The sequence below is a fragment of the Lissotriton vulgaris genome, chromosome 3_1 (assembly GCF_964263255.1).
Source record: "Lissotriton vulgaris chromosome 3_1, aLisVul1.2, whole genome shotgun sequence".
NCBI lineage: Eukaryota > Metazoa > Chordata > Amphibia > Caudata > Salamandridae > Lissotriton > Lissotriton vulgaris.
The window spans coordinates 1,059,941,503-1,059,969,090 of NC_141689.1; the positions used below are offsets into that span (position 1 = coordinate 1,059,941,503).

The following is a 27,588-nucleotide window of genomic DNA, read 5'->3' on the forward strand; positions in this document are numbered from 1 at the left end:
CAACCAATTCAGCAAGGGAAGGACTTCTTTGGATTAGAGCGTGGGAGTTGGGTGTGGAGCAGAGATGTTTTATTCAGAAGTTGGCATTTCTGGACTCAAAGTTGTTTAAGAAGGAGCTTATCAATGTGGTACAAAAGTGAGCAGAGGAGAAAAAAATGCTAAAACCATTTAAATACCAACTGGCGCAGAATTTCTTTTTTTTGCAAGGGATGTTGTTGCAAGACCAAAGGGAGAGTAAGCAATCTTTTGTGGCCGAGTCCATGGTCGTCTGGCTGACTTTGGAGTTAAATCCGGGCCCCCGCTTTCCAAGTCGCAAGAAGTGCAAAAACAACTGTATAAAGGTGGGACAAATGTTAAAACATTTTTTCTTCAATTGTCGCAGATGATACAGGACTGTTGGGTTTTTAAATTATAAAGGAAGAATATCGGATTCAATTTAAGCAAATCCATCCCGCCTTGTGGTTTAAATGTACCCTATTACCACACGAAAAAGAGATTCAATGCTTTAAGAGGTGCAAGATATTTTGCCCAAAGGGGAGTAGTAAAGGTTCCTCAGATCAAAAAACTCAATGCTTCTACTCCATTTTGTTTTTGGTGTTGAAACAGGATGGGTCTTTCCGGCCATTGCTCGACCTCAAGAATCTCAACAAGTTACTCAAAGTAGAAACTTTCAAGATAATAACTCTTTAAGCTTATCATATCAGCAAATGATTTCATAGAAACATTGGTTTTAAATGACGCTTATTTTCAGACAGAAGTATCTAAGATTTGCCATTGGTAGCAATCATTACCAGTTTAAAGCTCTTCCATCAATCAATCAATCAATCAATCTATTAATCAGGGGTTTGTAGTGCACGGCAACTCATCAATGAGGGTCTCAAGGTGCTGAGGTGAGAGGGGCTGCAGAGAGCGCATGGTGTGGGAAATAAGTTGAAGAGCCAGGTCTTGGGGTCCTTTCTGAACTGTGTCAACTAAGTGGATTGCCTGAGGTGAAGGGGCAGGGAGTTTTGGGTCTTGGTGGTGAAGTAGGAGAAGGATCGTCCTCCGGTTTGTGTTTAGAAAAGTTCATACGGCCATTTACTTGAAAAAAGCACAACCCAACGGTGCATTCCACTGACCTTATTCATTAACCAGACCAAATCTGCTGCCTTAAAAAAACAACAATGTAAATGTTCTCGAAAAGACAAATATAATACAAAAAACAATCTTTACACCTAATGTCACACTGACACACTAATCCAACGTGGTCAGGAAGAGTCTGATAGTCACTTACCAAATGGAGGTCTTTTGTGTCTCTTCCCTGAGATATGGTGCTGGTTCAAGGGTAACCTGTCAAAGGCTGGCAAACGTATTAGTGCATGATGCTGCATCCTGCGTGTCATGTTACTTCCACCCAGCGCTATAAAGCTTACCTCGATATCAAGTTGAGACATCAATGACCGCTTTACTCCACGTTTCCAGTTTACAAGTCAATCTATGGGCGAGATTGTAATCCTTTGTTTAGTCTCCTGAATCCCTTAGTGTCCAAAAAATGAAGAAAAATTGTGCCCCGCAGACTTGTTCCTTTGGCAAATACTTCTCCTGTTTTCAAAAAACGCCGTCCACATCCTCAAAGTCTGGTGTGTGACGTCCAACCCGCCAAGAATGATGGGCTTTGGGGGGTGGCTGGGGATTGTAGTATTTGAACTGCCCGCCGGCAAGCCAATACCGAATAATTCAACGCACTGCGCTAAGCCGCCCACTGGGCATTGCCACGTTTTCAAACGGTCCACACCTTGTATGCGTGTCAGTGCCTTGTAGTCATGGATACAACAGACACTCAAAGCTTTATTGATAGTTCCCCGGACAGTCCGTGGCCGTGCAACATCTCCGGGCTGCAGCTAGTTGCTCGAATTCCTGCATTAGATGTTAGGAGGTGGGGATGCAAAACAACTGGTGCATCTATTACACTTGCGCAAAGGAATATACGAAGACAGATTTGTTTATAACAACAATCCCTTCAATGAGTGCATCTCAAGTTGGATGCGCTATATTGATGATGTTTTTTTGATTTGGTCTGGCGCACAGGAACAGCTGAGTGACTTTTGTAACTGGCTCAATACAAGGACATAAGATATTAAGTTTAGCTGCAACTCTTCTAAAAATCAGATCACTTTCCTGGATGTTCAAGTCTATCCATCAGAAGGGGGACTGGCGACGACTTTGTTTAGAAAGCCAACCGATAGAAACAAGGCACTCCATTATTTGAGCAATCACCCTAAAAGTTTGAAACAAAACCTGCCCTTCAGGCAATTTCTTAGGATTTGTCGCAATTGTTCTTTTAAAGACTAATATTTTTTACATGCGAACAACCTAATGGACTGTCTTGTAGATCGAGGCTACCCCAAATAACTGTTGAGGCACGCTCTCCGTCGTGCTTGGTGGGTACCGAGAGAGACACTACTGGAAAGAAATGTCAAATCACAAATGGATAGAATGGTATATGCCACAACCTTCTGCCCAAATGCAAACCAGTTTAAGAAAATTGTCAACCAAAACTGGCACTTGGTAAAAAACCTGGCCAACAAAGGGTTGCTACAGCCCCCACTATTTGCTTTTAAAAAAGAGAAAAGCATTGCTTATCATATTGTACGGGCTGCGTTACCAAAATCAGAGGCAGCCACCCTTAGGAGTCTGATGGGGTTGGCACCGGTGATGGGCCACCACAAATGCGGATCTTGTTCCTGCTGTCATCAGACGCTGGAAGGAGTTGTATTTTCTCACGAAGGAATAAAATGGAGACATGAAACATTCAAAAACTGTAAATCAAAGAACGTGGTCTATGGAATTCTCAGTCCCTGCCCAAAATTGTATGTGGGAAAAACTAGTCAGGAAGTTCGCCAACGGATTACGCAGCACAAGTCAAGACTTAGGAGAAATGTTGTGAATGCTTCTCTTGTGAATCATTGGAAATCAAAAGAGCACTTGGAGAAAGACTTAAAATGGACTTGAGGTAGGTGCTCAGGGAGGTGACATTGAGGTTAAACTAGGACAATGAGAGGCATTACTAATTATGAAATTCAATACGGCTATACATGGACTGAATTAGGTTTCTGAAATATTCAAACCATAATTGGGGATGCCTGCCCCTGTTCTGAATTACGAAAAACCTGACATCTAAGGCATTCTGTGGAAATCTGGACGGCTGAGTCATACTGTTGGTTGATTAGGCAGGTTGAAAGATGTAGAGCCTGACACCCATGGCGCAAATACTGTAGCCACCACTCTTTTGTCGAACATGGATGTAAGGGGATGTCTGCCCTCCATCTGAATGATGTAAAAGTCTAACACTGTTATTTCAAGGGACGCCTGCATAAGGGAAGCTAACTGAATTGCGCTTACCATGGAGTAATGTCGTGGTCTCCGTGAGGACATTACTTATGACATCGTGTTGCTTTGGCCGCTCGATGAGGTGGCTGTGAAGACTATTGCTGCACGAGTGGTTTTACCCACAATATGGGTGACACTGTGAAGGTCTCGCATTTAAGTAATCTTAACTATTTTGATGGGAATCTGGATGACGAAGCATTGATGCACTGTACTGACATTATAAGCAGGATGCAATGCTATAATATTATCTTGAGCGCAAGTGTAATAGATGCACCGGTGGTTTTGCATCCCCACCTCCTAACATCTAATGCAGGAATTCGAGCAACTGGCTGCAGCCCGGAGATGTTGCACGTACTGTCTGGGGAACTATCAATAACGCTTTGAGCTTCTGTTGTATCCATGACTACGAGGCACCGACGCGCATACGCGGTGTGGACCCTTTGATAACGTGGCAACGCTCAGTGGGCGGCTCAGCGCAGTGCGTTGAATCATTCGGCATTGGCTTGCCGGCGGGCAGTTCAAATAATACAATCCCCAGCCACCCCCCATAGCTCATCATTCTTGGTGGATTGGACGTCACACGCCAGACTTTGAGGACGTGGACAGCGTTTTTCAAAAACAGGAGAATTATTTGCCAAAGGTAAAAGGTCTGCGGGGCACACTTTTTCTTCATTTTTTGGACACTAAGGGATTCAGGAGACTAAACAAAGGATTAAAATCTTGCCCATAGATTGACTTGTAAACTGGAAACATGGAGTAAAGCGGTCATTGACGTCTTGGCTTGATATCGAGGTAAGCTTTATAGCGCTGGGTGGAAGCAACATGACACGCAGGATGCAGCATCATGCACTAATACATTTGCCATCCTTTGGCAGTTTACCCTTGAACCGCCACCATATCTCAGGGATGATACACACAAGACCCCCATTTGGTAAGTGACTATCAGACTCTTCCTGACCACGTTGGATTAGTGTGTCAGTGTGACATTAGGTGTAAAGATTGTTTTTTGTCTTATGTTTGTCTTTTCCAGAACATTTACATGGTTGTTGTTTTAAGGCAGCAGATTTGGTTTGGCTATTGAATAAGGTAGGCGGAATGCACCGTTGGTGTGTGCTTTTTTCAAGTAAATGGCCGTATGAACTTTTCTAAACATGAACTGTTGTTTTCTCTCTTTTTAGAATTTCATGGTCCTATTGAGAACCCCACAAACAGTTGGGTTCGAAACGCATCGACCCTCTGTTGTTTTGTCAAACAAACCATGTTAGGTTATTTATCCACTGGTGTAGTCAAATAGCTGGTTTATGTAGGAAATTGTGATCAATCAGAATCATTTTCTGCACTTCAGTGAGAGTTTATAGGATTCATTTGGTAGTTTGACCTTGGTATCTTGAGTGAGGCCCACCAGGTCTGGGAAGACTTGAAAGTTATTGTATAGTGTGGCTAGACCCGCCCTGGTGTGGCGGTTGTATGGTGTGAGTGTGTGGTATAAGTGTTTGGTGAATGTTTGTGAGGTATGCCTGAAGGTTTGCATTGAATGTGTGGTGGTGTCTTGGAGATTGCTAGATTTCAATGAAATTCAGTCTTGTGTATATATTTCCTTTTTGTATTTAATGTTAATGCACATGTATATAAAAGCATCTTTAATAAAGTGAATTGAAAGATATTTGCCAAATAAAATATTTGATGGCACAGTAGAAAGTGTGGACCTATATGTTTCATTCTTATGTTCTGGCTACTAAACAGGTTTAGGAGTGTTGCTCAGTATTGGCAATTGTTCTGTTTTGTTATTATAGTGACTCAGCCTTACTGAGTAGAGTCAAGGCCCTTTGGTGTTTCTGAATTCAAATGGCACAGGACAACACTGTCTGCTTTTCCTCCAAGTTCTCTCCTGCTGCTGCAGAAGATTTGGGAGACGAGGCAGACAGATATTCTGGTGGCCCTTTTTTGGCTGAGGAGTCCTTGGTTCTCTAGGATCCCGCAGACAGTGATCAAGGGTTCATCTCCCTCTTTCTCTACCTCGCCTTGAGTTTCTCATCCTGCCAGTGGAATCTCTTTGATACCTAAATTTAGCGGCTTGGAAACTGAAATGGTAGAAATAGAAAGACAGGTAGCTTTAGACACTCAGACTTCAAGAAAGCCTTCTACCTTAACATCTTATAATAAACAATGGGGCTCTTTCCAAAGGTGGTGTTTAGTTAAGGGATCAAGACCTAAATTGTTAGACACCTATAAGATACTTGATTTCTTAAGGGAAGGTTTGGATAAAGGGTCTTGCACAGTGACATTATCAGCCCAATGGTTTGCAGTCAAGTCGTTCCAACCCCATTCTAATGATTTAGTTAAGGGTATCCTTTAGTTAGTCGGCTCTTCAATTTTTTTAGGCTTAGGAAGCCAGTGGTTTCTTCCCCAATCCCAGCTTGGGAACTGTTGATTGTTTTGCGGGGACTTCAGGAGGTTCCATTTGAACCTTTAGAATTAGCTATGCTCACATGGCTATGTTCAAAGATTGCTTTCCTAATTGCCATTACTTCGGCCTGCCAGGAGACTGGGGGAACAGAAGACTTTAGGGAAATCTTATCCCTATCCTCTAGTTAATGTTCAGAGAAGATGTGCAAGATCGATTTCTGCTACCTTGGTTGGGGGCATCCCTCTGGATATACGTAGAGGCCATGTGGGCATCAGCATAGACCTTTGTCAAGCAATGTAGGCTGTATTTAAGAATTCTATCAGAAACAATGATTCTGTAGTATTAAATAAGCAATAAAGTAATTGTCTTTATCAAACATCTTTATTTTCTGTTAACATTAATATGAAATTGATGCAAACACTATATAATTGGTAAATCCTTACCATATTAAAAATAGGAACAAAGAGGACAGATGATGGGTAATGAAAATATTACAGTCCTTCTCATCTGAGTCCAACTACCCTCCTCCCTCTAGGTATTTGCTGGGGGTGGCGAAGTGAGGTAAAGAACGATAATGGATTCAACCCAGATCTGTAACTGGGGGTGAGTGTCTGAAAATTTTCAGCGCTCCGTCCATCATCTCTTTGTGTTTACTTTCTAAAAGTGGCATTTTCAAACACACAATTTAAAAATCACCTTTACCAAATGCTGTGTTTTTAAATTCTGAGCTCAGAGAGCCCAAACTCCAAACCTCTATCTGTTCCCAATTGAAAGTTACACTTGTAAAATGTTGCAAGGAACTTCCAATTATAGGCTATGGGAGAGCTAGTCCTTGCAATAGTGAAAAACGAAGTTGGGAGTATTTTACTATCAGGACATGCAAAACACACCATTGCATGTCTTACCTTTCATATACACTGCACCCTGCCCCTGGGGGTACCTTGGACCTACCTTAGTGGTGCCTTACATGTAGTAAATTGGAAGATTTAGGGCCTCGCAAATGGGTGCACTTGCCAGGTCGACATGGCAATTTAAAACTGCACTCACAGGCACTGCAATGGCAGGCCTGGGACAAGTTTACAGGGATACTCCTGTGGGTGGCACAACCAGTGCAGCAGACTCACTATTAGCCTAGGGCACACACAGTGCACTTTACTAGAGGCTTACCAGTATCTCAATTATGCTAATCTTGGAGAAACAATCAGAATCATAATTTACACAGGGAGCACTTGCACATTAGCACTGATCAGCAGTGGTAAAGAGCCCAGACTACCTAAACCAGCAAAAATGAAGTCCAGCATACAATCAAAAATACAGGAGGGAGAAGCAAAAAGACAGCAGAAAACCACGTCAAGGATTCCAGGTCTAACTGCGCTCCTACGGCCAAATGTGTTTTATTGGGGCCCATCTCCTAAGACCATTGTGGTGTTGCTGCCTATCTGTGGGAACAATCCGGGTTTTCCTTTTTGCATGTTTATCTAAGGGTGACAGGTCACACCACCTGTGATCTGTCCATCAGTGGCTTCAGGCTTAGGTTGCAGGGCCTGCCTGACCACTTACTTATGACTCTGGGTTGAGGGGAAGGGTCATATTGGGTGATTTCAACAATGGTGACACGAGTTCATGACTATATGTACATATATTGAGGTATGCATTGATATTGCATTTTCCATTTTTAACAAGGAGACAAGACTCCTCACCATATTAAAGACTGGGATGAGGAGGACTATGTTTCAGGGTAATGAAGATTAATGGTAAGTATTTTTTATTATTAATGTTTCTGTATGTATTAGAACCATTGTGTGGAACATGAGAGGCTTAGAAAGACATCAGAATTGGATGGAACAGAAGATATTTTAAAGAATTTTGATAACACTTGCGTCCAAAAAACCAACATATTTCAGGTTTCTGATGATCCTCTTTACAACTGAAGCTATCTCAAAACCGACCTTAAAGGTAATACATTAGTGATTGTAAAATGTAAGGTAGTCAACGCATGGAATGGAAACCAACCCAGCATATTCTACTCAACAAACACAAGTGATTTTTTCAGGAGACAGATTAAACAGGGCTGCCTGAGTGAGGCACAAATATAATTATATTCAGAGGAGGGATTACATTGTTCAAAATGTAAAGGCATAACACATTCTTTTTCATTACATTCCAGCATGTCAAATCACCACCACTATTTAGAGTCTGCGAAGTTGAAGTTGGTTATATATATATGCAGCATAAATGACCCTTTCACTATATAAACAATGGCATAGGAAAACATTCAATATAATTAATTAATACAGTACCTTTTCGAAGAATGTGGTTGTATATTTGATTTGATTGATCAAAGACTCCTTGTCTCTGAAAAAAGAACAAAGATTATCTTGTGTACAGTTTTCCTATTAGGTGGAACAAAAGCAAATTAATTATAAATTTGCATGTGTGCATGCAAATACAACCATAGGATCAGATTCACAGAGAAAATGTGTAAATCTACACATCTAAGTTTGCACCTACATTTACTGTATAATCACACATTTTTGGAATTTAAAATAACCCTAGGACTACTCCATGGAAGCTGTAGCAGTTACAGCTTTCCAGGATATATCTATGCATATCAAGTATACTTTACACATTTACCCATGTGTACATGTTTACATGATTAGATAAACAACAATTGAGCATTATTTTTTCCACAAAGGGAGAATATTTTTCCTAGTGGAGCCACCTCTTCCTCTAACCCCCCACTAATCTTAGGGTTGTTGTCTCATGATGTTCACACTGTAGAAGTAATTACTCCTGCCATTTATAGTGTTGTGTAAATAAAGAAATACTGGAACTCTTTTCGTTCCTACTGTACACCGTAGGCCTGTGACGTAAGCGTTGATAGGATGAGTTGAAGACAAGCTTAGTATGTTGAGTTCTGACTTACACACAGAATAAAGATGTATGCAACTACTCTCTGTGTATGACTTGGTTACTGGTGAGTACCGGGGCTGGTAGCACGCTACACCATTGACACAAGTACATCTCTGACAGTATCGTGGGTGGGAATGGGACAGGATAATGTTTAGAATACATTTTTCACTAGAGAAATTGGGATTTTGTGAATTCGAAATATTAATTTTAATTCATAATTTATGACATTTGTTCACCTAAGTTCAATTGAGGATATAATATGGCTTTGTGAAATTAACTCAAAGAGTCTACTAAAAAAATACCACGTTGACTTAGAGAATCTTTTTACCTACCAATCGTAGAGCCTGACAATCCCACTTTATCTGTGTTTTTCCCTTGTGTGTTTACAGACTCACTCTACCATTTGTGAGTCCCTTACTACTTCGAAAATATTTACTTTCCTACAGCAGGGTAGTAAAATTCAGGAATTATCAGGGTTCAAGGGCCCCCCTCAATGCTCTGGGCCTGGTGCCATTGCACCTGCTGCGCCAAAGGTAGCTACGTCCCTGATGCATTTGCTAAGTGGAAACTCCATGTATTACTAACGAACTAAACTAGGCTGGAGGGGCGTCCCTTCACTGAAATGTGAGGCAAGAAGAACTTACAGGCACGCACACATTGATCTCCTGCTGACATCAGGTGACACTGCATTGCTGACAATGTGTTGAACCCTTAGCACCTCAACAGCAAACAATTTGCTTTGGAGAAACTCTGGAAATGGAAAGGAGGGGACATTACAGAAATTGAATACAGATTTTAGAACTTTAATTTCTCCTGCTGCTGTCTTCATTGCCCAAAGGCCAGAGTGGTTAAGGTATTGGTACCAAAGAGTAAGCGAGTGTTAGCACATGCTGCTACTGGCAGCTGCAAGTTGAAGTTAATGCTAGCTTGATTTCTAAGAAATGCGCAGCCTCCACACATTTAACAAAGTCCCTCTTCGAATCTGTCACAGCCCAACGCAAGAGGTTTCCTATCAACCAAAAGCTCATTATTTTCTCTTGACAAAAAATGCTACCATTTACCAGTTTGCATTATTATAAAGCCACAATCACGCCTACACACGCAATAGCAGCTCAGCTCCTCATTCTAAAAGTTTTAAAGAAACTTAAAATTGTTACTCAGTAGAACACGTACAGGTCTGTTCTAAAATACAGAGTGTTCTATAACACTGAACAGCACTAATTAAAGGTTTGCATGTACACCCAGTAAGACACAGTAGAAGGAACGGGAGCCCAAGCTCTGCAGCCAGAGTAGACATGAGAGAGAATCAGAGAGCCCAAGATATGTAGTCAGTGTATTAGGGAACAGAAGACATACACTGCACAGTGTATCAGATAAAGCTAGGATTAGACAGGGGCTCCATTGCATGTACACCCAGTAAGTCACAGTAGAAGGAACGGGAGCCCAAGCTCTGCAGCCACAGTAGACATGAGAGAGAATCAGAGAGCCCAAGATATGTAGTCAGTGTATTAGGGAACAGAAGACATACACTGCACAGTGTATCAGATAAAGCTAGGATTAGACAGGGGCTCCATTGCATGTACACCCAGTAAGTCACAGTAGAAGGAACGGGAGCCCAAGCTCTGCAGCCACAGTAGACATGAGAGAGAATCAGCGAGCCCAAGATATGTGGTCAGTGTATTAAGGGACAGAAAACATACTCTGCACTGTGTATCAGATAAAGCTAGGATTAGACAGGGGCTCAAGTCCGCACTGCCTACTTACACTTCAGTCATTCCTTGCTTCTCAACGCTGTTGGGGAGATCATTACAATTGACAACATATCTCCAGTGCACAATTTTCAAGAAATACATATCAGTGCGGGAATCCCAATAGCATGAAAATAGTGTGATTGGGCAGCTTCAGTGGGCCGGCTACTCATAGTCATTGGCCCTTTCCCATGTCAACTTAGAGATCGTTTGTTACCTTGTAGCAGGGATGGAAACTGATAAATTGAGAGCTTTGCATGCTGGAAACTACCACAAATGATTGCATGATTTGTAACATATTCAAACAATATTATGTGATATGCACTCCTACTTTTGTCAGTTTCGTTTAACTTTCAACAATTATGTCTGGTGCCGGCCCATATCTTGACTAGCCCCTAGTCAAGTTGGTACAAATGAAAAAAAATCACAGAAACCTGTGTTATGGGGAGCACTATTCACTTATTCACAATTACGTGATTTGTTTTTTCTTATTTTACATACATTTTCAATCCAACTTAAACATAGTAAATTTGTCAACCTTATGCTTCATCAAAAGTTCAAACAAGATGTATCCACAGTCTTATTGATCAGACTGCGAACCTTAACCAGCAAAAAAAGTAAATTCTCATCAAACGGTGATTGTATTTCCTTTCTTCAAGGTTGTTTTTATTCTTCTTTTTCATCAGTAAATGTGACAATTTGAGTTCTTCAAACAACTCTCCATCATTCAACAAATGAAGACATATCCCAATGCATTTCGGTAGGCACCTTCGTCAGGGGAATGCACTATAAGTAACAAAAAATCTATCATATATATACCAAAGAGGATACACTATTTACAATCACAAACCATCAGTTTAATTATTTTGTGAACTAAACAGCAACCAGAAGATCTTCTAGTGTCATAAACACATCATATGTGTAATTAAAAATCATGCTCACAAAAGTTCACCTGTCACCTTATAAACCAAAACCGAAAATCTAGTGAGCAACCCAATGCTACCCTCACCTCCTACTGACTGCATGCGAGAAAGTAACCTTATTTAAACATAAAAGCCATGCGAGTCACCAAATATTCCGGAATTTCAGAAGTGCCGTGTCTGTGCACTCTTACCTTCACTTAAAACAATAAAGCCGGCATATCATATCATGATCACAAGAAAAGGGAACACACTTGTGACAAGTGTATTTAAAAAGACAACAGACAAAAAAAATGCTTTACACTTTGATAGCTTTCATTCAGAATCACTAAAAAGACACCTACCACTGTCACAATTTATCAGGGCATGAAGAATTTGTTCAGATGAGAAGCAAGGGCTTCATACCATCATGAGAATGCGTGAAGAGTATAAAACAAGGGGGTACCCAGACACAGTTCTTGATCAAGCAGAGAACAGAGTAAGAGCTATGCCCAGATCCACTATGTTGGAAAAAAGCGCAAGGAGTAAAAATAGGAGGGAAGTCTATGTATTGAACTTTTCCACAGCCGCAGCGGCTATAAAAAAATGTATAAGGAAACGATGGGAAATAATTGAGCAAGAACCCGATTTTAAGCAGGTATTTCTAGACAAACCTCTATTTGCACACTCCAGATCAAGGAATATTAAGGAGATTTTGAAAGGTCGCAGGCATGAAAGTACAGATCTGGGTCAGAAAGGTATGATGAAATGTCAAAACTGTGGCCATTGCGGCAATGTATTGGTAGGAAATTCATTTGCCCACCCCCAAACAGGAAGACACATAACCTTGAGACACACATCTGATTGCAATTCAAGTGTTCTAATATATGCGATTAAATGTCCCTGTGGACTTGTATATGTTGGACGCACCACAAGGAAGGTGAAGGTTCGGATGACCGAACATAAGAGTATGATACGTACAAAAAACATGAAATCATGTTTGGCTGTGCATTGCATGAGAGGGGGCATACGATACCTCAATTGAAATTTACTGTGTTAGAGAGACTGGTGGAAAAACCACATGTTGACACAGTTAGACTGTTGGCACAAAGAGAAACTTATTGGATAAAGTCCCTTAGGACGCTGACCCCCTATGGACTCAATGACAAGATTGAAATGATTTGTTTCCTATAAAATTGTATTGTAATATATATGCTTGGTATTTGTATTTTAATGGTTTTCTACTACACTCAGGTGTCATTGATATTCATGCTCATAAAATCTCACACAATTTAATAACACGAAGTTTATTGGGATATACACTTGTTATTTTTTTATTTTTCCATTGCAATGTGAGTATAGTTCTATTTTAATTTTTAGCAATATGGAATGGGATCAGGCGACTTTCAATTCGTATTTTCCCGATTAGTAAACACATAAACGCCATTTTGGATGAGTAAGAATAAGCTAGTAGTCCGTTTTCAATGTTTCTAGCAACTTGACGTCAGACGCCATATACAGGCGTTTCTAACGCGGTTCGTTCTAGCGATAGAGCGACAAAGCGAGAGCACTTCAGAGTTCCGCGGAGCGCAACTGATTAGAAAGATAGAGGTAACGTTACGCAACAAAGATTAGGAACCACTACACATTGTAACACAAACTATGTAAATATTAAGGAGCTTTCTTTCTGATGTGTTACAGATCAAGGGTATGACTCTACTAGAGTAGCGGTACAAGAATCCATAAGTGGGGTCAGGAAGACCGAGTAAGTACCAGCTCTATTAGCAATGTATAAGCTAGTTATGTCACTATGAAGTCAGCGCATTGAGTGTCTTGCGACTATGTTTTTTCAGAATAAGGAAATCACGGACTTTGATTTTTGCCAGCTTTATTGTTTTAAGTGAAGGTAAGAGTGCACAGACACTGCACTTCTGAAATTCCGGAATATTTGGTGACTCGCATGGCTTTTATGTTTAAATAAGGTTACTTTCTCGCATGCAGTCAGTAGGAGGTGAGGGTAGCATTGGGTTGCTCACTAGATTTTCGGTTTTGGTTTATAAGGTGACAGGTGAACTTTTGTGAGCATGATTTTTAATTACACATATGATGTGTTTATGACACTAGAAGATCTTCTGGTTGCTGTTTAGTTCACAAAATAATGAAACTGATGGTTTGTGATTGTAAATAGTGTATCCTCTTTGGTATATATATGATAGATTTTTTGTTACTTATAGTGCATTCCCCTGATGAAGGTGCATACCGAAATGCATTGGGATATGTCTTCATTTGTTGAATGATGGAGAGTTGTTTGAAGAACTCAAATTGTCGCATTTACTGATGAAATAGAAGAATAAAAACAACCTTGAAGAAAGGAAATACAATCACCGTTTGATGAGAATTTACTTTTTTTGCTGGTTAAGGTTCGCAGTCTGATCAATAAGACTGTGGATACATCTTGTTTGAACTTTTGATGAAGCATAAGGTTGACAAATTTACTATGTTTAAGTTGGATTGAAAATGTATGTAAAATAAGAAAAAACGAATCACGTAATTGTGAATAAGTGAATAGTGCTCCCCATAACACAGGTTTCAGTGAATTTTTTTCATTTGTACCAACTTGACTAGGGGCTAGTCAAGATATGGACCAGCACCAGACATAATTGTCGAAAGTTAAACGAAACTGACAAAAGTAGGAGTGCATATCACATAATATTGTTTGAATATTGTACTGTTTTAGCTCCGTTTGTGAGTTGCACCCACGTGTAAAGATGGATTTTGATGAAATAGCCCAGATGACAAAGAACCAAGAGGATGTAAAAGGTTATACAGCTGAGGAAGCCGAGAACATTTACACTCTTATTAAAGAAACCAGAGATCTAAAAACCAAGCCAGGCACTACTGCACAATTAATTAAACAACTGCAATACACTTTACGCAAAGAAATTAATCAGAGGCTTCATGCCACAACTCTGATACAGTACCATAGGGTTAAACGCATCCCTAGGGGACTGCGGATTTCATTAAGACCAATGCTGTTCAAATTTAATAAACCATTCTTAGCAAGATGGTTTGCGATATTGAACAAATGTTCACTTGATTTAGTACTTCTTATAGTCAAAGAGCTGTCCAATGTTTTGAAGGAGTTAGAGGTAGAGATTAATGACATGAAAACCGAGTTGTCTACACGTATGTCTGCCGATGATATGGACAAGACTCTGAAAGAAATTAATGACAAACTAGATGAACATACAAAGGAAGTCCATGAAAGAAAATTGCGAAAATTTAAGCGAGACACCTTAGATTATAAGTTGGATGAGGTGTACAGCTGGGCCAACAATTATGCACAGAGAAGGGCATTTAGAAAACCGACTGAAAATACCTCTGAAGAAAGTTTGGCCACAGATCAAGATATTTTACCCACACGTCCCTCAGTAGAGATAACAGCAGCAGGTGTATGTGCAGAAAGCATGACAAGCAATCAAAGTAGGCAGCCTTTTTTAGAAGGGGGCCACAGTTCCAATCACCCACCGGACGAACAAGCACAACACATACAAAGCAAAACAAACGAACAAGGAGGGGACAAGGCAAAAAAACAAGACGGAGTAAGACGCAACCCAAAGAGGAATTGATCATGAACATCTCAGACACTGTACTAACCTCCACACAAATAGCAGTTTTGAATAAGGGCATGTCGTTTGTGCCAACATATCAAAGTAATGATCTTGACACTGAAGTCTCCTTTTTTAAGTTTATGAGGAAGTTGAGACTCAGATGGTTCTTTCATCAAATAACCACAGAGAATCCTGAACCTATGGCAGACACTCCAGGAACCAAAATATTTAAACCGAAAAGCACATTTATGCCACCTATGACACATAAAGCTCTAGATCTTTTTGAAACATTGGTAAAAAAAGATTTTGCTGAATTAAAACATCATGGAAAAACGAAAAGGAATTTGACTAGACAAGAAACCTTGGCACTTAATGAATTGGCCTCTAATGAGACACTTACTATAGTATCTGCGGACAAAGGCGGAGCACTAGTGGTGCTCAATTCTGCCTATTACCATCAGAAGGTAGATCAGCATGTGAAGGACACCAACACCTATATACAGTTAGAGACAGACCCCACAATGGAGTTCCAGAGGATTTTATCTGAAATCCTAAAAAAAAGCCATTGAGTTAGGCAGGATTGATGAACAAACAAGTAGGTACCTGACCACAGAACACCCTAACAGGCCACATATATATATGTTACCTAAGATGCACAAAGACCCGGAAGACCCACCATTCCGACCCATTGTGGCGGGATGTGGGTCATTACATGAACCACTAGGGAGATATCTAGACTATTTCATGCAACCTTTGGTGCAACAATGGTCAACTTTTGTACAAGACACCACGGATTGTCTACGAAAATTACAGAATGTGCCCATCTATGACAATGAGGAATTGTGGCTGTGCACGGTTGATGTTTCAGCCCTGTACACCTCGATCCCACATATGGAAGGTCTAGAGGCAGCAGAGTGGATGCTATTGAGACATGAGTATGAGGAAAGTCATAACATTTTTCTTCTCAAACTACTTCAATTTTGTTTATATCATGGATACTTTCAATGGCAGGATTGTTTTTTTCTACAAAAGACGGGTACCTCTATGGGGTTTACCGGGGCACCCACCTATGCAAATATGTTCATGTCCAAATTTGAAGATCAGCACATATTACAGAAAGAAAAATGGCAAACACATCTAGCACTATACCTAAGGTATATCGACGATATACTGGTTGTGTGGAAAGGATCAGAAGAAACATTACGAGCACAACTTCATGAGTTAACCAACTGTCATGCCTTCATTAAATTCACACATACCATCAGTTCAGAACAAATAAGCTATCTTGATATCATGATCACAAGAAAAGGGAACACACTTGTGACAAGTGCATTTAAAAAGACAACAGACAGAAATAATGCTTTACACTTTGATAGCTTTCATTCAGAATCACTAAAAAGACACCTACCACTGTCACAATTTATCATGGCAAGAAGAATTTGTTCAGATGAGAAGCAAGGGCATGATACCATCATGAGAATGCGTGAAGAGTATAAAACAAGGGGGTACCCAGACACAGTTCTTGATCAAGCAGAGAACAGAGTAAGAGCTATGCCCAGATCCACTATGTTGGAAAAAAGCGCAAGGAGTAAAAATAGGAGGGAAGTCTATGTATTGAAATTTTCCACAGCCGCAGCGGCTATAAAAAAATGTATAAGGAAATTATGGGAAATAATTGAGCAAGAACCCAATTTTAAGCAGGTATTTCTAGACAAACCTCTATTTGCACACTCCAGATCAAGGAATATTAAGGAGATTTTGAAAGGTCGCAGGCATGAAAGTACAGATCTGGGTCAGAAAGGTATGATGAAATGTCAAAACTGTGGCCATTGCGGCAATGTATTGGTAGGAAATTCATTTGCCCACCCCTAAACAGGAAGACACATAACCTTGAGACACACATCTGATTGCAATTCAAGTGTTCTAATATATGCGATTAAATGTCCCTGTGGACTTGTATATGTTGGACGCACCACAAGGAAGGTGAAGGTTCGGATGACCGAACATAAGAGTATGATACGTACAAAAAACATGGAATCATGTTTGGCTGTGCATTGACATGAGAGGGGGCATACGATACCTCAATTGAAATTTACTTTGTTAGAGAGACTGGTGGAAAAACCACATGTTGACACAGTTAGACTGTTGGCACAAAGAGAAACTTATTGGATAAAGTCCCTTAGGACGCTGACCCCCTATGGACTCAATGACAAGATTGAAATGATTTGTTTCCTATAAAATTGTATTGTAATATATATGCTTGGTATTTGTATTTTAATGGTGTTCTACTACACTCAGGTGTCATTGATATTCATGCTCATAAAATCTCACACAATTTAATAACACGAAGTTTATTGGGATATACACTTGTTATTTTTTTATTTTTCCATTGCAATGTGAGTATAGTTCTATTTTCATTTTTAGCAATATGGAATGGGATCAGGCGACTTTCAATTTGTATTTTCCCGATTAGTAAACACATAAACGCCATTTTGGATGAGTAAGAATAAGCTAGTAGTCCGTTTTCAATGTTTCTAGCAACTTGACGTCAGACGCCATATACAGGCGTTTCTAACGCGGTTCGTTCTAGCGATAGAGCGACAAAGCGAGAGCACTTCAGAGTTCCGCGGAGCGCAACTGATTAGAAAGATAGAGGTAACGTTACGCAACCAAGATTAGGAACCACTACACATTGTAACACAAACTATGTAAATATTAAGGAGCTTTCCTTCTGATGTGTTACAGATCAAGGGTATGACTCTACTAGAGTAGCGGTACAAGAATCCATAAGTGGGGTCAGGATGACCGAGTAAGTACCGGCTCTATTAGCAATGTATAAGCTAGTTATGTCACTATGAAGTCAGCGCATTAAGTGTCTTGTGACTATGTTTTTTCAGAATAAGGAAATCACGGACTTTGATTTTTGCCGGCTTTATTGTTTTAAGTGAAGATAAGAGTGCACAGACACGGCACTTCTGAAATTCCGGAATATTTGGTGACTCGCATGGCTTTTATGTTTAAATAAGGTTACTTTCTCGCATGCAGTCAGTAGGAGGTGAGGGTAGCATTGGGTTGCTCACTAGATTTTCGGTTTTGGTTTATAAGGTGACAGGTGAACTTTTGTGAGCTTGATTTTTAATTACACATATGATGTGTTTATGACACTAGAAGATCTTCTGGTTGCTGTTTAGTTCACAAAATAATGAAACTGATGGTTTGTGATTGTAAATAGTGTATCCTCTTTGGTATATATAAGATAGATTTTTTGTTACTTATAGTGCATTCCCCTGACGAAGGTGCATACCGAAATGCATTGGGATATGTCTTCATTTGTTGAATGATGGAGAGTTGTTTGAAGAACTCAAATTGTCGCATTTACTGATGAAAAAGAAGAATAAAAACAACCTTGAAGAAAGGAAATACAATCACCGTTTGATGAGAATTTACTTTTTTTGCTGGTTAAGGTTCGCAGTCTGATCAATAAGACTGTGGATACATCTTGTTTGAACTTTTGATGAAGCATAAGGTTGACAAATTTACTATGTTTAAGTTGGATTGAAAATGTATGTAAAATAAGAAAAAACGAAGTGAATAGTGCTCCCCATAACACAGGTTTCTGTGAATTTTTTTCATGATTTGTAACATGCCACTGTTGCTGTTCATATACAGTTCGCGTCTTTAATAAACAAGCATTGGCATAGCCTAAAGGTCTCGCATTTGGGACCTTATAAGTGTTTAGCCATGCAACAGTTGGTGGATATTCTGCTGCATAACTAAATGCTTTTAGGGTTGCTGCTGTTTTGTTTAAGTTGCCAGATCTACAATAGCTGGACATGGTTTTTGTTAACAGTTCTTTGCATCGAATGAACTTGTTTTCATTGCTCTGAATGTTGTTTCTATTCTGGTTGTAGGAAGCAGTCCTTCCCGGGGGTGTGGGGGCTGCCAAGCTGTGTGCATGCGCCAAGCTTTGCAAATGAGAAAAAGCCTGGTGCAGGCGCAATTTACAAGTGTGGAGTGAGTGAGCCCCAGGCAGCATGACTCACTCACACAGGAGTTCATGCACTACACCTGCATACTCAGCATGGTTTAAGGAAACTCGACTCACTCCCTCCCAGGCATCGAACACATATTTACCAATAAACTCTGAGAAGAGCCTGCCTGCTGCACTGCCGGCTGGTGGTGGTGTGTGTGTGCCTGTTGAAAGCGTGCACTGACGGATGGTGGTGTTTACCTGGTGGAAGCATGCACCGATGGCTGGTAGTGTGTGACGGCTGGTAGTGTGCGTTCCTGGTGAAAGTGTGCACTGACAGCTGGTGGTGTGTGTGCCTGGTGTAAGCGTGCACTGACGGCTGGTGGTGCGTGTGCCTGGTGGAAGCGTGCACTGATGGCTGGTGGTGTGTGTGTCCGGTGAAGGCGTGCACTGAGGGCTGGTGGTGTGTATGCCTGGTGAAAGCGTACACTGATGGCTGGTGGGGTGCGTGCCTGGTGGAAGCGTGCAGTGACGGCCGGTGGTGTGTGTGCCTGGTGGAAGCGTTCACTGACGGCTGGTGGTGTGTGTGCCTGGTGGAAGTGTGCACTGACGGCTGGTGGTGTGTGTGCCTGGTGGAAGTGTGCACTGATGGCTGGTGGTGTGTGTGCCTGGTGGAAGCGTGCACTGATGGCTGGTGGTGTGTGTGCCCGGTGAAGGCGTGCACTGAGGGCTGGTGGTGTGTTTGCCTGGTGAAAGCGTACACTGACGGCTGGTGGGGTGCGTGCCTGGTGGAAGCGTGAACTGACGGCCGGTGGTGTGTGTGCCTGGTGGAAGCGTTCACTGACGGCTGGTGGTGTGTGTGCCTGGTGGAAGCGTGCACTGACGGCTGGTGGTGTGTGTGCCTGGTGGAAGTGTGCACTGATGGCTGGTGGTGTGTGTGCCCGGTGAAGGCGTACACTGACGGCTGGTGGTGTGTGTGCCTGGTGAAAGCGTGCACTGACGGCCGGTGGTGTGTGTGCCTGGTGGAAGCGTTCACTGATGGCTGGTGGTGTGTGTGCCTGGTGGAAGCGTGCACTGACGGCTGGTGGTGTATGTGCCTGGTGGAAGCATGCACTGATGGCTGGGGGTGTGTTTGCCTGGTGGAAGAGTGCACTGACCCTGGTGGTGTGTGTGCCCAGTGAAAGCATACACCGACGGCTGGTGGTGTGTGTGTGCCTGGTGAAAGCGTGCACTGACGGCTGGCGGTGTGTGCTTGGTGGAAGTGTACACAGACGGCTGGTAGTGTGTGATGGCTGGTGGTGTGTGTGTGTGTGTGCCTGGTGGAAGCATGCACTGACAGCTGGTGATGTGTGTGGCTGGTGGAAGCGTGTACTAACGACTGGTGGTGTGTGTGCCTGGTGGAAGCAGGAGCATTCACCACAGTGATAGAAGACACAAATGAAACTGACAAAGAGGAGGGGGAGAAGGGAGGGGGAATGCTAGAAAAGGAGCATGATTCACAGCTAGAAGACACAAATGAAGCTGACCAGGAGGGAGGGGGAAAAGGGAGGGGGTAGTGCAAGCAGAGGAGCCTGATTACAGCAATAAGAGGTGCAGCTCCATGCACAGTTTAATACTGGGTGATACATGACTTAATCCATTTGAAAATGTTGGCAATTGTGGCTTAAGTAAGAGCTCAGCTACCATAAGTGCCTCAATAAGTCACGAATAATTGTCCAGTAGAATGTAGGTCCTTAGGTATTTTAAGATACAAGCAGAAGGTGCATATGACGTCCTATGGTATGAAGACTTCTTGGACGAGGAGAAATGGACGAGGAAAGCGAGTCAAGAGACTAATCACTTCATTTAGCTGAACCTCTAACTGTAGTTTTGGAACTGTGATGAGCCCTGAAGACAACCTTGTTCCTGTAAATAACTTATGAACCTAGTCAACGGTTTGGTAAAAAAGAAAGTAATTATACACAAAACAAGCTTTAAATCACATGAGGTCAATGGCCTAAAAGATTAATGCATCAACCTCATGAGGCACTAGTTCAGAATCAAAGAAGAATTGGAGCACCTAACCTGAGAAAACGCATGCATTAAACTGATCAGATTATAACAAAGAAGGGTGAAGTTCCTAAAGGGAATTGGGGAAACACGGAAAGGTGGCTGTCAGGGAATGCGGCAGATGGACCAGAGGGACCAGGGGGGTCGGGGGTCTGATTGATCAGCTCTAAGTGCCCTCACACACCAAGGTGGGTGTCATGCCTCATCATTGGGCTGCTCCTCATCAGGTTGGCACTGCAATGTCCAAAGAATCCCTCAGAGGGGGATCTTTAGCGGAGATCTTCTATGATCTTAGCCATTGGATGAATGCAGGTGAGGGAAAGTAGGGTGGTGCACAGGTGATTACAAAGTCTTCAGGGTACCAAAAAGGAATTTAATAGTAAAGTGATTCCCTTGACGAGACAAAAACAGGAGAGCTATCTTAGGTGATATTGTACCAAATATGCTTCAACAGGTATGTTTGAACGGTCAACATGTTTCATGCCTCAATACCTGGAGTGTCAGTGGCATTTCATCAGGACCAGGTAAGTATACCTACCCTACAATGGATTAAAACCCAGGGTAGTGGGGATAGAGTATCCAATCACACAATGTTCAATTCTTCTGCACCTTTTGCAGTGCAGGAGAGAGAGATCCGACCCTATAGTAAAGGTAATTGTGCCCCTTAGGTAAGGCAGAGAACTAGAATTAGCTGTGGGAAAGAAGTGAACCACGCAGTGTATTAGCCCGGGACCGACCCTCTTCTGCCGACCTGTAGGTCGATTAGATACATTTTGAATTCAACTTTGGCTATAGATAAGGACTCTCAGGTCTATTCTGGTAGACCCCCATAGCCACGAACTAATCCGATCTGCATACCATCTTAGCCAGATTACATGAATAATAAACAACATCATCCACTGAGCAACTAAGCAGACTGATATTTGATAGAGCCTAGTAGCACCCATTTGCTCTTGTACTGAGTTCTAGTGGACGGCTTTATGGAGAGAAGCAGCAGCAGGGGCAAAATCACTGAATGGGTGAGAGTCCTCAGCACGGATCAGCCTAGCCCCACAGACAACCTCGACAAGGACATCGACAACTGGATCAAGAACTGTGCGGACACCCTCGCACCAATCAGACCAAAAAAGCATAGTAGAACAAATTGGCAAGCCTGCTGGTACATAAAAGACCTCTGAGACACCAAACAACACCTTAAACAGGTAGAAAGGAAATGGAGAGCCTGCTACGACACCACAGGCAGAACTACCTACCAGCCTGCAATCAGATGCTATCACCAGCAAATAAGAGACATCAATAAAAAGGCACTAGTGGAGCAGATCGAAGGAAGCTCTAACAGCTGCAAGGAGATTTTCCTTGTTCATTAAGGATTTCACCTCGCCCTTAGGCACAGTCAACAACATTGCTGCCTCCCAACAACTCTGTCAAAACCTATCCAACTTCTTCCACAGGAAAATCGCCAACATCTACAGCAACTTCACACACCAACCAAACCCTAGAGAAGTTGTTGTTAACCTACCCACCACCAACCAAGACGGCAACCTGACCGAATGGACAGCCCTCACCAGAGACAACAGAGCAGCAGTCATGCGGACCATCCATTCAGGGACCCCAATGGACCCATGTCCCCACTACATCTACAACCTGGTAACGTCCCTTATCAGTACTACCCTGACCCACATCATCAACACCGCCATCCCCTCTGCCACTTTCCAGATAAATGCAAACTTGCAGAAATCGACACCACCCTCAAGAAGTCCACAGCCGACCCGAATCAACTGAGAAAATTCCGACCTATCATCCTTCTCCCCTATCCAGCCAAAGTGATTGAGAAGGCAGTTTACGTTTTGCCAGTCAGCGAGGAGTGGAGGAGCAGAGAGGGTGGTGAGCGGTGAGCGGCCGGGAGCGTGAACGCTGCAAAATGCTGCCGAAGTCGCCGAGCCACAAACTGAGACGGTGAGCCGGGGCTGGCTCGGCCCCCACCAGTTGCGAGGCTACCGGACCCTTTGTGCCGCGATGGTGCAGCCTGGCACTGCGGGAGCCGCAAAAGCTTGTTTAATGCGCAGGAGCCGCATATCAGCAAGGTTTGCTTACCGCGCCAGCTGGCGCATATCTGCAGTCTGATTACCACTGAACATGAATAGGGTTTAGATCTGCTGTTGATACAGTTTGCCGGTCAGCGAGGAGCAGAGCGGGCTGGGTAAACGCTGCAAAACGCCGCCAAAGCCGCCTCATATCAGCAATCTGTTTAACGCTGCAGCAGCCGCATATCGGAAAGCTTGTTTAACGTGGCAGGTTTTCCATGTTCCCCAGCCTGCTGAGTGAACCTGGGAGACTCCGAGTTGCAGTGCCGTGCCTCTGACCCTCGCCGACCTTTAGCCTGTGGCTCCCATTGGTACAATATAAGGGTGGTCGGACGGGGGGATAAAGTATTTTTGCTCCCCATAGAGCGGAGATTTCCCTATAGAGCGGTCAAAGGGAGGCATTGTGATGCCATAATACTTTAAGTGCCTGCATCTGAATCTGGACCAACCAGCACAGGGAGGACCACATGGTGAAGCATTGTTCTGCTGCGCTTGGTTGGAGAACGCTGAGGAAGATGGACTTCAAGTCCCAGGGGGCAAGAGCACCGCCCGCACCTGTGCCTGGCTTCGTCAAGGACGCCTACTTAGTACATCGCTTCTCCCGCTACGCGGAACACGCGCAGGCGCATGTCGGGCGAAGCCCGGGCCAAAGCGGGCCAGTTTGAGCCCATTCGAGACTGGATGAGGCTGGGCTGGGCCACCTCTCTTCGCTTCCCAGCCCTTGAAGTTTAGTCTCCACAACGCTCCATTGATAACTGGGTTGGTGCAACTCGAGCAAGTAGCAGCTGAATTTTGCTAATGATGAATCCGCGGGAGGGGAGGGGGCGGAATGCTGCCATGGGTGGTAGTGTTGTTGGGACTTTGGACCAATTCATTGTAAGAGCCACCTCGGTACTAGCTCATGAAATAGCTATGACCGAACAGCGGCTATCGCTGGATCCCCAGCAAAATAAACGGTCATCCTTGGGTGCCCTAATGCTTGCTCGCTCACCTGAAGGCTGCATGACCATAGGCTCAGATTCATTGAATTCCACAGCGGGTTGCAGCCAAATTCCTTCACTTCCGCTGGACTGTCCAACAACAGAGGACCCTTCAACTAGTTCCACCCTGTTTGATCAGGCTCTATTGAGTTCACCTATCCCCACTATGCAACCAGTGATGATTAGGTCTGTTCCACAACCTAAAGTCCAAGAAGTTGGAAACTGCCTGATCCAGCAGCAAAGAGGAAGCGGGGAGGGGGTCCTCAAAGGCAAAATAATGCTAAAATGCCAAAGGTGTCCAAACCTGTTGGGTTGGTGTCACTACCATCCCCAACTCCACCTGAGCCTCTACCTACCAACCGTACAGTAGGCACCCAGAACGTGACCATGACTGGAAACCAGCTAGTTGAAAATGAAGAGAAACTATGGGCTAGAATGGGGGCCCTAATATCGGCAACCTTCTCTCCAATACTTGATAGGTTGACTGTAACAGAGGAGAAAGTAACTAATCTTGAACTTTTAGCTGTGTCCAATCCTGCATCAGCCATGGCATTATTGGGGGGAAGAATGGATCTAGTGAGATAGTGTCTAAAGTAACAAGTATCCCACAAACTTCTGTTTCGCTACCTATGTCACAAACTAGAAATATGGAGGAGGCAACCACCTCTGATAAAATTACAGAGGCACTGGCAGGTGAAGGAAGTGAGCCAGGGAATACGTCTGGGGAATCAGCCCAGCTTATTCCGAGCACGCCAAAAATGGAGGGTGTTGGGCTTAATGGTAGGACCACTAGGAGCACGGTTGGAATCCACGGCACGCTAGGTCTAGGTAACCGATCAATTCAAGTACCTGGGGCAATTAGTCATAATCCTACTGCAACACACTAAGGTCAGGGAAATAGTATATCTAGATATCATCCTAGGGCATTAAATCTCCCTCTCGCTGCAGCACCATTGGTCATAGTTTTTTGGATGTACCTATTTTACAGGAAGGCGAGGTTGAATCCACCAAACAGTTAATGGCTAAGATATTGCACTTGCTGAATACACACTTGAAAGAAGAGGGGGTTTGGGGCTGGGACATTTGTAACCACCTTATAATTTCCAGACGCTGTTCTTGGATAGGTTATTCTGTGAAGAATAGAGAGGGGGACTGTGTTGGGGCGAATTTAAATCGCGCGCGTGTAGTCAGGCTTGAACACCTAGGAAATAGGAATGAAGCGCTTTGTCCTGCAAAAATATATGTGCTTCCCCTAGGGTTTTTTTATAGCCCCCATTACAATCCTGTACCAGGAGTAAGGCCCAAAACTGACTACCGCAGAATCAACTTTGGGGTTATAACGCACACTTTTGAACCAAATCACCCAAATAGATATGCCCCATTGTCTGGATGATTGTAACTGACTGTCTCCGGTTGTTACAGCAGAGACGGAAGAGACCCCTATGGTTTTTGACACTCCCCAGCGGGGGGGGTCCCAAATTTTCAACTAACAATCCCAAATGGGACCCAGGGCACTGAGGACTTGGCTATCCTCGGACAAAAGATCGGTCTAGCCGAGAAGTCAAATAATATATTTTCCTGGAACATTACTGAGTTGCTTAATAAGACAAGATCAGAGGACTGGGCTAGCTTCATTGAGTTGGGTGATATTGCTGCGTTCCAGGAAACCTGGGCTTTGGGTATGATTTTCCGGCCAGGTTATTTGGCATTTGGTAAGCCGGCAACTTCTGGCAGTAAAGGGCGTCTCTCTGGTGGCTTACTAATATGGGTGAGACAACAGGCTGTTTTTTTGGTCAAAGAGATAGCGATTGATAATACAGATATTCAGGTCATCAGGATAACCCTCGAGCATGAGTCCGAGTGTTTATTTATAAATGTCTATGCCAGAGGGCAGGTAGGCGGAAAGGCTTCTCCTACCATCTCTATTTTAGATTCCTTTCTGAAAGCCCTAAAAGGGCCCCGTAATAAGATCATTGCGGGGGACTTTAGGTACACGTTTGAGCTCCTTGGACTAGAAGACGGGAACCTCACTAGTGATGAAGATGCGTTCTGGGGTGTCCCGTCATCAATGCTAGCCCCAGTCAAGAAATGGTCTGAAGCTGTGCTCCAGCTTAAAAGTTTAACAATGGAGTGTGGGCTCCGTGCAGTTAATGGAATATCTAAATCAGACACTCAAGGCAAAACAACTTTTAGTAGTGGGATAAGGAAAAGCAGGATTGATTATTTCCTTATTAATTTAGAACTCTGGCAATGGATGAGGGATATGGAGGTCGTGAATAGACCAGAGAGTGACCACAACGCTCTTCTCTTAACACTAGATGTATTCCTCTCTGAGAACAGGGGTGCAGCTTGGGCAATGCACCACCAGATGTGATTGTATCCAACAACTCCCGCAGACTAAAATGGGGTCAGGTTGCCACGGATGAGGCCACGGTATCCCAGATCAAGTTGATACTCGAAGACTCCCTTGCAGCCCTTCACAACTAGATCCTAATGAGGACACCTTGTTAGCCCTCACAGTACACCATGAGGGTCTTTTGACTAGGCTTAGGACTTACTTTGTCAAACCTGGAGTGCGAAGCATTAGTGGTACAGGGCATAAGGCAGCTAAATGGTATGATGGGTCATGTAAGAAGGCCTACAGGGCTCTGTCCAGTGTAATAAGGGCAGGCTCTGCCCAAGAGGTAAGGAGTAGGAGATCTGAATATAAGGCTATCCAACAACGAGCAAAAAAGGCCAACGATGAAAATAGGTGGAAGGAGTTGCTAGCTGCATGTAATGGAAAAAAACTGGTGCACATTTTGGCACCTAATTAAGTGGGGAAGTGGCCACCCTAGTCCACAGCCAGCCAATAATGTCCCACCAGAAGCTTGGGTCACGTATTTTCAGACACAATTCTCCTCCAGTACACATGACCCAGGAGAGTTTCAGTGTGCAGATTCAGAGGCAATACTAACCTTTGCCCCTCTAGAAGTAGAACGTGCACCTGATGGGGTGGCTGCAGGTAGAGCCCCGGGCCCGGATGGCATCCCGGCAGACATATTTAAATGTGACCGGGAGAATTGGTTAAAAGACATCCTTATCCTTGCCAATGGCTTAGCTAGAGGTGCCCCCATGCCAGAATCATGGCACGGGCGGAGATAATCCCAATATATAAAAAAGGGGACCGAGTCGTCCCATCCAACTACCGGCCCATTAGTCTTATTGACAACATGCACAAGCTGGTGGCTAGATTAGTTTTTAGAAGGGTAAACACGTGGATTGATGTTAACGAGAAATTATCCACCTATCAAGCAGGATTCCGCTCTCATGTCAGTACTACTGACCAAGTCTTCAGGTTTATGATGCTGTATTGGAATACTGTGGTTTTGGCTGGGGGCACCCTCTATGCAGCATTCATGGATCTTAATTCTGCATTTGATCTAGTGCCCCGTAACAAACTTTGGGACACTCTCAATAAAGCTGGGAGGCCTGCAGAGATCCTTTCCTTTATCATCAAATTACATGATTCTACCTATGCCCAAGTTAGGTGGGGACAACAGGGGGAGCAAACAAAAC

The 27,588-nt window shown here is 43.1% G+C and overlaps 1 protein-coding gene across 1 annotated transcript in view; it reads right to left on the reverse strand.

Moving 5' to 3' along the window:
- LOC147727391 (coiled-coil domain-containing protein 171-like) overlaps positions 1 to 27,588 on the reverse strand; it is a 1,936,181-nt gene that overhangs the window by 542,123 nt on the left and 1,366,470 nt on the right. The window contains exon 18 of the mRNA XM_086963620.1: positions 8,077 to 8,131. Within this exon, the coding sequence (XP_086819746.1) occupies positions 8,077 to 8,131 (55 nt within the window). The remainder of the gene's footprint in view (positions 1 to 8,076; positions 8,132 to 27,588) is intronic.